This window comes from Pomacea canaliculata, linkage group LG2 (genome assembly GCF_003073045.1).
Source record: "Pomacea canaliculata isolate SZHN2017 linkage group LG2, ASM307304v1, whole genome shotgun sequence".
Classification (NCBI taxonomy): Eukaryota; Metazoa; Mollusca; class Gastropoda; order Architaenioglossa; family Ampullariidae; genus Pomacea; species Pomacea canaliculata.
In genome coordinates, this window is record NC_037591.1 from 41,113,264 (window position 1) to 41,126,336 (window position 13,073).

The 13,073-nt window shown below is 35.5% G+C and overlaps 1 protein-coding gene across 1 annotated transcript in view; it reads right to left on the minus strand.

Annotated features, from left to right (window-relative positions):
• Positions 1 to 13,073, minus strand: part of LOC112556882 (low-density lipoprotein receptor-related protein 4-like) — a 454,098-nt gene that overhangs the window by 414,217 nt on the left and 26,808 nt on the right. The window contains exon 11 of the mRNA XM_025226300.1: positions 7,919 to 8,088. Within this exon, the coding sequence (XP_025082085.1) occupies positions 7,919 to 8,088 (170 nt within the window). The remainder of the gene's footprint in view (positions 1 to 7,918; positions 8,089 to 13,073) is intronic.

A 13,073-nucleotide genomic window follows, 5' to 3' on the forward strand; every position in this document is an offset into this window, starting at 1 on the left:
CTCGACACAGAGTCCAAAGAAAGGCCCCATAGGGCACCTAGTTAAAGACAGATAACAAATTAATATTTATGATAATATCACACTAACTCAAATACCTTAGAGAAGTTTTGTCACTGAACCAACAAAACAAATTTCTAGAACCAAATATAAATTAACAAATATAAGAGTACGGTGTGTGTAAATTACTTGACCTTGACCAATACCGCGATAATGTTGAGAGTCGCTGATGACAATGATATGCTATTTATGTTTTGTAGTCATTTACATACAGTATTTTAGTTAAGTGTAGTGTTTTCCTTTTTTTGAAACATTTGTTGTATGATACAATACATACAAAACATCAAATACTACTACATTAAGCAACATAGACACAGGAAAAACACGTCCCTGTACAAGTGCATCTACATAAAATCTTTCATCAGCCTCTCGTCATACCCTAAGCGGAAAGAAGCAGCTAACCATAGAAACATAGGCTATGTTAGTCAGTAAACCCAATACAGTAGTTGTAACTTACACAAACAGGAAAGCTTCTTTAACAACCTATGCAATCACACTTTAAAATATTTGTGACCCTCCAGACGAAATGAGTCTTAAATCGCGCGGAACAGTTTTGTGCTCGAGGCCCTGGAAGGTGATAGGATTCAATTTTGTACAGTTTGACTTTTCTTTAAAAAAGGATTTCTTGTTTATCAAACTATCAGTAAAATACACTACTATATTAAAATAAAAGCTACAAATTGACTTAAAATACGTTTTACTCGAGGTACCCTACCGCGATCCGTACCGCTTTCAGACGAAATTCAAACGCTGTTTCGACAAACGTTTCCCTGTCATAACCCATAGTGTTATACCTTGCCAGAAAGCACGGAGTCAGTATGTTCAACATCTTCAAAGAACGATTCAAATATTAACCCATTAAAAGATTTGTCTGCAAAAGTTTAGTAGTAAACAAATCCATCTTGACGCTAATCTTTGAACCTGCTTTTCCCTAAATGGCCACCACATTTCAAACGTTTATAACTCACTCAATGAAAGTTCAGAACATGTGCTTTTTTTAAAAATATGCAATTTCGCAAATCTCAAATTCCCGACTCAAGACTCAGTTCGTCGTGAAGGGTCACAGTTATATATACACATGCACAAGCCACATACCATACATAATGAGGTATTCAAAAAAGGACAATCTGTCTAATATGATGTAGACAATTATAGATAGTTTCGTTATTTAGGAAGTCCTAATGATACGTTAGAGTCGCTGTTTCCAAAGGAATATATGTGGTCAATTACCTAACAGAATTATTCAAGAGTAAGATATATACCATCAACATTAGTGAGGTTTTTGTATTCAACCAATATATACAACTTTTCTGCCACTAAAAATACTACCATTAAAGTGCCATATTAGAATATTCACCACAACAAGTATCATTTACTCTGGGGAAATAACTAACATCAAGCTGGTGAGACTCCCACTGTTAAGTTTCAGACAACTTAGCTAATTTTGAGTGTGGGTTGCAAAGAGTTAAGAAACAACAGTTTTAGTCTTCACTCCTGATATTGATTACAACTAAAAGATCTTTTAATTTTTGTGGGCTTTCTATTCCAAATAAAGGGAAATAGTTTCTTATAAATTCTTTGAATCAAGTCCTAGAGGAGGAAGGGGGGTCGGTAAAGGAGTCAGCAGATGAACTATCTCAGCTGTTACAAGAGATTTCACTACTCTTATTTTCCCCAGGGGTGTTAAATATCTCTTTTCCCAGCACAGTAAGATTAATCTCCATTTCTGTATTTTGTCAAGGAAATTTAAGTGAATAATTTCCTTCAGTTAACTGAAAACAATACCCAGAATATTGAAAATCCCGGGTCCCATAGGAATTCCTATTTCTCATATATATATATAGTATGACTATTTTTTCATGCTACCTGCATACAACTACTTGAGTCTTTTCAATGTTAACTTCTGACCCTGAGATATCAGAAAATCTATCTATTTTGTTAATAGTTTCATTAAGAGATTTTTTTGCTACCATCTAGAAAGCATATCCTATCATTTGCGAATAGAGCCAAACAGCACTTCTTCCTCTTTAATATTTATTTCCCTTCAATTATTATTGCTTTTATAATTAGTGTAAGTATCTTCGCACATATTAAGTATAAATAAGGCGAAATTTCATTCCCTTGCATGCAGCCCCTTTTTAAGCTAAACAAACCGAAGTATTGCCTATTGAAATAGATACAGGAAGATGAAATATTCTACAATGTGACAAACTTTTGATGATGATGACTATGGAAACCAACAACTTGAGGTATCTTTCGATAATTAACCAGGACACCACAGAATCCAACTCTTTCTCAGTCCACAGTTAACAATAATCCAGGGATATTATTACATATGCAAAGTAAAGTATATCATAAAATCATCAAATATTATCCCCAATATATCTACCTTACAATAATCCTTTCTGACATACATCAATCACCAGCGGTAGCACATGTTGTAATCGTTTTAGCATTACATGATATTCAATATTTAAGCTACATTCAACAGAGATATGGCCTCCAAGTGTAAATAAACTGTTTTTGTTTTTGTCTTTGGCAAACAAGTAATTATGCCTTGCGTTGAGATACTGATAACTGGTCTTTAAAACCTTCATTAATTGATTACAATCAAGAACGTTCCGATGTCAACAAAGAATTGTTTTTTAAATTCAAACAGTAAGACCATCTGTGCCTGGACTTATATTGGTTTTTTTATATTTTTTAGTTCTGACCAGCCTTCTAGACATATGGAACATCCAGCTACTATATTGTAATACTTAGGCTGAAATAAAGAATTAGTCTAAAAGACTTGTTTCCAAAGTCTTGAATTTTTTTGATGCTGAGCTCCACATTTCATTTGAGTTTTGATCATGCCAACCTCATTTGGGGAAATTGAAAGCTATGGCTAGAAAAAATGTGTTTCGAATAGTGTTCAACTAGATGAGTTAAGTTAAGATTACATTCAGAAAAGTTATGAACACGTGTTTTGAGAAACAACTCGTCTTATTCAAAAAAGACTTTAATAAGGCACTTCTAGTACAAGTACTAAACACTCTGAAGAACCATTATGTCTATTCAAATTATTTGGGAGAAAGTCCATTCTTTTTAAAAAAGAATATTTACTAGTACCTCTATAGCCCTTGAAACCTGGTACAGTATTGTGATCTTAGAAAGATTTTTAATTCCTTTGCTGTTTCAAGCAAGTCAAGCATAGATAAAGCTAACACTTCACATGTTGCTGCTGTTGTTGTTGCTGCTTATGTTTATGATAACAACGATGATGATGATGACCTTAAAGTTAAATAACCCGACTGCCCCGGAGAAAGTAGTGCAGGCAATACAATCTCTGAAGAGTAGTAAAACAGCAGCAGGAACACACAGGTTAAGTAGGAAACTTTTTAAACATTTATTATCAGCTATCTCCTTTTTTTATCTTCTTTTTTAGTCGCCTATTAATCATGGAAAATTTCCTGATGCTGACTTGTAGGCATTATTCAGACATTGTTTAAAAGTGTGATGCTGCTCAACGGATAATTACCGTGGTATATTTCTCTTCTAAACATTTGAAGTAAATCTAAGGTTCATTATCACAAACGCATATGCTGATTGAGGAAAAATATAGAGGGTGGGGATAAGCTGGCTTTAGCAAAATGCATAGCAAAGTAGACCACATAATTTTTCTAATAGCAGTAATACAAAAGCAATTGATCAGGCATAACAAAACTTTATGATCTTCCATTGACTTTATAAGCCTTTGACCTCTGTAAAAGGGAAAAACTGGGCACGTACTACAGAACAATGTATGCATGGAAAAATGTGCAGAGCAGCAAAGCTATGTACAATTATTTGTCTAGAGTCTTAATGAAGATAAACATGTAGTCCTGTTAATTGTTAAAGTTCATTGTTTATAATTGACTAATGAAATATGACAGAAAAGGTATTAAGAGATTCAGATCTCGTCTGATTTGATACAACTGATTATTTATTGTTTGCTGACGATATTGCATTAGTGTGCGATATTAGAGGTCTGTAGAATCAACTTCATGTTTTGTCAAGTTGCCAAACGTCTTATTTTGTGTAAATTTTAGATAAGTTTCAAGTTTGTTGTTCTGGAAATGGTGGTTTTATTGTTAATAAGTGAAGTTATTCTATGATTATTCACAACTTGAAATTGTCAATATGTTCAGATACCTCAGCATAATTTGTTACAAGTCTCTTACAATAATTTTAATATTATAAATCTAGATACAACGGTCTTATATTGTAGATGCGAACATTTAAATTAGTGTGTAAATATATTGTTTAACATATAATAAATGGCATGAAACAGAGGTAAACCTAATAAGACAGAGCTTCCTGGCAGTCTCTAGAGAAAAGTTAAAAGCGCGCATAAGACTTACAATCTGAGTCAAATGTATAGGAGTCACTGAAGATATTCTTCTGATTCAAGAAAATAGTTCAATGAAATTTACTGCCCTCCCCTAAAATCAACACAAGATCCCGAATAATAGTGAATTGTAAGCCCACGTACAGGTCTTTGTAATCTGTTGTCAGAAAGAACACGTGTGGGACGCAGTGTTGTCTGTGACTTGTGTGTCGTCCCCATTAGTAGAAAAATAAGCTATGTAAATGCTCTTCATTATTATTAAAGCTGTTTTAACAAATTTGTAACAAGTATAAAACATAAAACCAAGTAGCATGAAAGCTACTTTACCTTGACTAATATTGCGAACCAGCCGAGCATCGCTGCCATCAAGGTTAGCGGATCGAATGGTCTCGTCCTCTATATCTGACCAATAAACACGACCGTCTACTGGATCGTAGTCAATACCCATTGGGTCCTGTAGACCACTTGGACGGATTGTAACATTACTTCCCGTGTCGATGTCTATGCGGTGGATGCCGTTATGAGAGTCAGTGACAAGGAGAAACTTCTGTGGAATGATTGCTGTGGACAAGATGAAGTTTCAAAATTTATTTTGACCAAAACGAGAGTATTTTTTATTGGTAATATAAAGAGCACATATTAAAACTCCTTCCGACAATTTTGATTCTTCTATTTGTAACCGAGTGGTAAGGTGGGGTTGTATGGTGACAACAATAGTACAACACTCGAACCAAAAAGGCAGGAACAGTCAGCAGGTGTGCGACCCTTTATTTCTTATACGATGGTCACGGCTGCGTCAATCGCCCGAGGCGCTAGAGGTCGGAGCTGTCTCTTCTTCGTCGTGTAGCTGTGCGCGCTGTCTCCGCCGACTCTGATCTGTCCTTTCGTCTCAGCTCTGCCCTTATATACCTCTGGGAAGGGGTAAACTTTGCGATGCTCTGATACGGTCGGAACAATACGCCGTTTTACCCTAGCCAATCACCGCTATTTTGCCATCTCTCCCCCTGTCCCAGCAGATCCCGCCAAAACTAGCAACAACGCTGGCCTACCGGCCCTCTACATATTAAAGGAAAATATTATTTATAAGACAAAACCAGAAATACAAGGAAACATAACAAAGAATACAGAAAAAAAGAGATCAGAGATCAGAGAAAGAACAAGAAGTGAACAGTTATGAGAAAGCAGAAGAAAGGACAAAGAAGATTCTTATGGATTTCTTTAGCTGTCGATATTTCTTGTTGTGTTCAGAACAAGTGTTGTCTACATAGACGCTATGGACCAAAGAGGGAGAAAGTACAATATTTACAAACTAGTCAGTTTTGATCAGCTTCACAAGTAAAAAAAAATCTCACTGTATGTTAGTGTTAACTGAGGGTTTTGTAAACAGATTAATATTGCATTTCAGAAGTCAACCCTTAGGAAAGAGAGAGAATAGGACAGAGAAACTTAAAGAAGGATGAGGTTATTTTTGATCCTCCAAGACGAATTGAGTCTTAAGTCGGAAATTTGAAATTTTCCAAATAGCATATTTTTTAAAAGTACAGGCTCTGAACTTTCTTTTGATACAGAGGATGTTCTTCTAGTCCTAACATTGATTTATGAATGTTTGAAGTGTGGCAGTACGGTGGTGGCCATTTAGAGAAAAGAGAATTCAGAGATTAGCGTCTAGAGGGCCTGACCAGGTTTGTTTACTTTTAAACTTTTGCAGACACATCTTTCGATGGGTTAATATTTGAATCGTTCTTTAAAGAAGATGAACATACCGACTCCGGGCTTTCTGTCAAGGTATTACAGGATGGGTTATGAAAGGGCAACTGTAGCGAAACAGCGTTTGAATTTCGTCTGAACGCAGTACGGATCGCAGTAGGCTACCTCGATTAAAACGTATTTTAAGTCACTTTCTAACTTATATTTTAACACAGCAGTGTATTTTCCTGATAGTTTATTAACCAAAGAATCCATTTTTAAACAAAAGTCAAACTGCACAAAACATCAAATCATCACCTTTCGGGGCCTCGAGCACAAAACTGTTCCGCGCGACTTAAGACCTCGTTGTGTAGGCTCACAGTTAGTTAGTACTGGGATTGACGCGGTTTAATTTTAACGACTGCCGCATGAATGTACCCATGATCTTGTGGTTCCCGTGATGTAAACTATGTGTTCTTGATCTTGTGGTTCCCGTGATGTAAACTATGTGTTCTTGGACATTTTGATGGGCTTAATTATAATGCTTTACCACTTTAAACCACATCTGCTTTGCATTTTCTGTCTCATTGTTTCTTCTAGGTTTCAGTGAGATGCCATTATAGAACCCATAAACACAGAGAGACTGATCTCCTTGTAGACCATACTATAATATATAATATTATTCTGTTTTCTTGATCATGAGGCCTTTTCTGCATAGAATGCGTCAGTTATGATATATTTTAGATAAAATTACTTTTACCGTTTCTTCTCGTTTAAAAGTAGCTGTTTTCATTGCTACCTTTTTTAATGGAGAGGCAGACATATTGTCATGAATGCCCGGCGTTGTCGGTGGTGGTGATGTGTTGTATACACTAGTGGACACGACTGAGAGAGAGTGAAGGTCGTGCGGACGAATGGGAGATAACAGGAGCCCACCTCCGAGCTTTAAAAGGGTGAGTGGAATTATTGCATCACTGACGAGAGTTGAATTGTAGTAGATAACATGTAATGTCATTTGACCAATTAAATGTCAGTGGAGTTTTTGTATATTATGAGAAGTATATCGCCGTGTGATTTGTCATCATCTTCAATACGTGACACTAGTTATCAGGTGTTTTTGACAAAAGAAATTAGAAGGAAAGAAAAAAAGTAAAAGCGTGATTCGCATTCGAGCTATAAAATGGTAAAGATCATGAGCACTTGTTTTGTTGGGTTTTTTTGTGTGTGTGAAATTGCAAAGCTCCTTAAGACAACTAATTATTTCTGTGTGTTCTACATGTCCTTGAGCTATGCAGTCAAGTATAAGCATTAAAGGAAGACGAGACAAAAAACTGAAAGAATATAATTGTAGTAATTTGTAAAAAATGATTTACCTGATGAGTAAGTTGCATTGAAGCCAGTGCCTGACTGTGAGCCAGCGGGATCTGATCCACATGGTGTTAGACTGGACCCTCACTCTGTCGCGACCTCGTGTTTACAGAAGATACCCATAGACGGTGACAGCTCGGAGCTTCATCCCGGATCTTAGGATTGTGAACATAAATTATATGAAGTTAAAAAGTATTCATGTTGATAGACTGCTAAGAGTTTCGTTGTTTGCTACATCAGAAAGAAACCTAAACTGACAGTCACACTTACTTTCCTTCAAGCATATCGTTGTTAAAGACATAAGATTTACTGAATACTTAAAAGGAATTAATAATTAAAGTTATATTTGACCTCCACTTTCCTGTAAATTATTTCCGCTCATAATTGATGTAGAACTAAAAAATCCTTAATATACAGTAAAGCAAACAACCACCAAACCTGCAGGAAATCGTATCTGCAATCTTCAGTTTCAAGTGTCAGGAATGTTAAGGTGATGCGATGGCCTGCTGTGGTATTTATGATGTAAATACAATCCTGAATGTCCATGTCCTGTCTAGTGTATGATGGAGACGAAATGAAGCCACTAGGGGAAACATATTCACCACATACTGGAAATAAAGAACAATAACATTCTGTAGCAGAATCTGACATGAACAAAGCAAGGCTATTTAAGTTCTTAATTTGTCTTTGAAGCGTGTCTGTGTATCTCTAAATTAAATCCAAGTCGTTACTGACGGCGATTTAGGTATTTTTGAAGGCATAACAGAAACCAGGAAAAGGAAAAAGGAACGAAAAAAAGTTAAATTAAAAGTATACTTTTTTGTAATAAGCACAACATAAATATATGACTTTTATCACATTGATTGCTACATTCATTCAGTATAGAAGATAGAGGGAAAAGAGTGAAGAGGAAAGATGTGGAGAAGGAGTGAAAGAGAATTTCCCAGCTTCCACTAATTACGCTTATATTAATAATTTATGATATGGCTTCCACATAACTTCAAATAGGTCTAATTTATTACCTAAAATACTATGGTATCTTTCTATAGTTACACTGTATTTTAAAATTTAAAAAAACACATGTATAGAGGGTATATCGTTTTTCCATTTGCATGTACAACGTAATTGTTTGCTAAAATAATTAGGTCTAACACTTTGTCCGTACAAATGTTGTCCTGTACACCAAATTAAATAAGTTTTTCAGAAAAATTAAAATTCTTAGGTTGTACATTTCTAATCATGAGTGAATGTAAATTCTCCAGAAACACTAACAAGTTGACATTGCATAACAGATGACGTATTGTCTTTAAGTTTTATGGGAAAATTCTTAACTGAACCATTTAACTTGCTTATCAGTTTGGTCTTATGCATTTTGTTTAATTTAAGATTGCCATGGTAAGTTTTCAAAGGTAGAGTCCCATTCACAATTCCACTAGGCAAGGAGTCAGATTTGCAAGCATGTGAATTGTACCGGTTATTAAATCCCTTGATAATTATCTCCACCTACCCTTTCTTTCTTTCTTCAGTTCCTCTCATGTTTTGATCTGTATTTATTTTGAAACTGTTTAATTGCATTAGAAACTCCTGCGGAACTGTAGAAAGTAGTGGTCATACTAGTAGAAATTTTTAGCTGAACTTCTGGTATGTGAGATAGTCACCATTTTCCTTAAGTAAATGTCTCTTTATATATATCTTCTCGTAGCCAATCACTAAGTAAATTGTGTGGTTCTCCATATAACAATGTTTGTGTGTTGTATAAGAGACATTCTGCATTAAATCATCAGTAGTGTGGGTGTACATTTTAATATAATCTTTAAATGTTTAAACAGGCATGCCCAAAGGGTTGTGTATTCTATTAATTAATGAATTCACAAATCCACTAACTAGAGAATGTAGTTTATCAAGTTCAGGATACAAGTATAGTGTGGGTTCCTTTAGTACTGCCTTGTTGTAGAGAAGTCTCTTTAGCCAACTGATTTTCATTGCAGAAATAATAAATATTAACCCTTTCTAGACCACCATTTATGTAAGGTTGACATATCTCTTTCTGACTGATTTTAGCCTGCTTTCCAGTCCATAAAAAATTAAAAAATAACTGTTCAATTTCTTTCAGAAATATGCCCTCAGGGTCAGGTAGTTTATGGAATAGGTAAGTTAATTTTGAAATGGCTAAGGTTTATAAAACTGTTATTTTTCCAAATGGGGTAAGCTGATGCTTGCTCCATGAGCAAAGTAATTTATATTAATATTTCAATTAATTTATCATCCTAGCTTAAGCCTACAATACAGTCCACATCCACCGAGAAAGTGATACCTAAATATTAAAATATTTCTGGATCCCAACAGAAATTCATATCATGCAGAAACCTTATACCGAATTTTTTTACTGCCTATCTATATAGTTTTGGTTTTCTCATAATTTACTTTTAGACCTGACATCTTTGCAAAGACAGTGAGAATTTTAACACTTTCTGTAAACGATTTTTCACTTCCATCCAGACACAATGCTGTATCATCTGCAAATTGTGATAATAAAAGTTCCTTATCTTACACTTTCACACCTCTCACATTTTCATTTTCACGCAACATAACAGATGATATCTCTGCACATAGTAAAAACAAATAACGAGACAAGGTGCCTCCTTGTCTCACACCTCTATATATACACGGAAGCATGAAGAGTATATACCACTTACCAAAATGCATGAGGATATGTCTGAATAGAAAGTGTGTATCCATTTTCTCAAATCAGGTCCAAAATGTAAGAAGTTCAGTACTTTATCAATAAATGTCCAAGATATACTCTCAAACTCTTTCTCTAAGTCCACCAACAGTAGTAAACCAGGTATTTGTTTACAGTTGTTGTACACCAGAAGATCATATATTAGACGTATATTGTCCCTAATGTTTCTACCTTTTATGAAATCTTTTTGATCAGTATGAATTATTTTAGGTAATGCCTTTTTTATTCTATTTGCGATACATGAGGATACAATTTTATAAGTAACATTAAATAAAGAGATTGGTCTCCAGTTTTTATGTATTGTTTCGGTTTCGGTTTCGGTTTCTCTTCTTTTGTAATACAGGATATGATACCCTATCTTTGAGTTATAGATAAATGACCTTTTAGATAGCCATGGTTAATTGAACGTACCATGAAGATACCAATATTTTTAAAGAAGAACCTAAAACATTCACATATAAATCCATCACTACCAGGGCTTTTATTATTCTTCATTAACCGTAGTGCTGTATGTGCTTCCCCATAGGTGATAGGTCCTTCCAGTACATTAGATTCTTCCTCATTTAATTTTACTGCATTTTCAACCAGTGTATCTAATTCCACTTCTGTTTCTGTTATATTCTGCTGGCAGTATAACCTTTCATAAAAATCCTTTGTCTCATTTATCATTTCACTGTCCTCATAGATGATATCTTCATTCTCTCTCTCTCTCCAAAGAACACATGTTCTTTGCTAAGAAGTTTCTACTTTCTAAATTACAGAAGTATTTACTTGGTTTCTCTCCATAGTGTATCCACTGCACTCTTGAGCGAACCATCATGCCATTTAGCTTTTTTTGATGTATCTGTTTTAATCTATAAGTTTTTTTCTTCAATATCTGCACAGCAGGTTGGTTTAAATTCCTGCTTACTTCTAATTCTTTAATATCTTCAAGAAATTGATTTTCTTCATTTCTTTTGCTCTTTGGCCGTAAAGGAGGAGTATGCAATAGTTTTCCCTCTAATTTCCATCAGCAGTGTTTCAAAGAAAAGTTGGTCATCAATTACAAATTCAATGTGTTCATCAGTAATATTACTTATTTTATTTATGTTATATACTGGCGCTGCATATTGTTGTTTAATATCAGTGGTCAGCTTTCTGACGGTATCGATGTATGTATTATCCCTTAATAAGAAGTTGTTAAACTTTCAAGATTGTTTAGGTCTATTTTTTGAAATATTTGACTTGAGTGGGTTAATACTTAAATCGATACCACATCACATTCCAGTCCCCACCAACAATGACCTCCAAATTTCCCATGTTTTCAATGAGCTGGAAGACTTTGGAGAAATAAAGTGGCTTATCTCTATCACTGGGGCCATATATATTAGCCAGAGTTATGTGTTTCCCTAACAGTTCCATATCCAATAGTATGTAGCTACCCTCAGGATCTCTAAATACTATTATGGACTTTATATTCACACGAGTTAGCCAAAAGAATGGCTACACCCTTACTATTTGTGTTATCACCTGCTAAGAAACAGTCATATCCCCAGCATGATCTTATAAAGTTTTCAGAATTAGTTGTCCAGTGTGTCTCTTGTAAAAGGAATATATCAAACTTCTGTTTCCGTAGATAATCAAACACATCTTTGCGTTTCATATGGTTCCCAAGGCCATTACAGTTAAAAGAACAAATATCAACGGATTTCTTTGTATCCATTATAGTACATAAGTTGTACAATAATTAGGAAAAATAATTGTACAATAATTGTGCAATAATTGTACAATAATTAAGAAAAGCACCTTGAATTATACAATAATGTGAGGCAATGATATTTGGACAATTTAACATCTAATACAGTAGCTAATACAGTAGAATAATGTTTAGGCCTATGGTCGAGCAAGTTTTCTCTTAGTTCAATGCCAGATGGGGAGGTTATCGGTAAGTTGCCCATTTTTGTCCAGCACAGCTCGACTGTTTCTGCGTGCCGGGCCCACTGAAGAAGAAGGTAATTGTCTTTGGTGAGGTCCTCCACGATGACCACCGATCTCTGTCCTGGCTGTGCCTTCAGTTTCTTCCTGTTCTTGATTATTTCTTCTCGTGTCTTTCTTGACACAAAGCGGACGATGATCGGTCTTGGCTGGTTTTGCCCTAGTCGATGGACTGCATCCAAGTCTCTTTCTGTTATTTGTTTTACTGCCAGTTTTTCACGGAAATGTTTTACAACAGTTTCCTGACACTCTGTGGTCGTTTCACCTTCCGGTTCCGCGACATAATAAATTCTAATGTAATTCCTGCTCATTAGCGTAGCTTTTGGTTTCAGCTTTCAGAACTTTAATATTAACAACTTCTATGTCCGCTTGTGCTGCCTCCTGCTTCTTTCTCAATTCTGTCACTTGCCTTTTCAATCTCTCAACTTCTTCTTGCAACACGAGCAATACAGATTCCATTCTTTCAATAGTTGCAGTGACTGTCAATTTTTACTCCATTGCTGTCTAACTTTGCTGATATAAGTTTTTCGGCAGGTGTAAAGATTTCTTGAGAATTAGGTGATTGAAGCAGTGGCTGGTTGGTTCGTGATGTCTGTGACGGCGCGTCGTCTGCTGTCATGTCGGTGCTGACAGTGGTGCTCATATGTCGGCCGATCGTAGAAAAGTGATTCATAAGCGTTTTTCTTCTCTGACCTTTTTTCTTTTGAAGGTTCAGTCAGGTTGTCTTCACGAGTTGACGACGATGTGTTGTGCGCCTTACGTTTCTCCGCTGTGGGCCGCCCGCCCTGCTGTGTGCTGACCTGAGCTGAGCGCCTGTGGAGTTCAGTTGTCGGTCTCAGTGAACGTTTTCCCTGCATAACTTTTCACACAATAAAT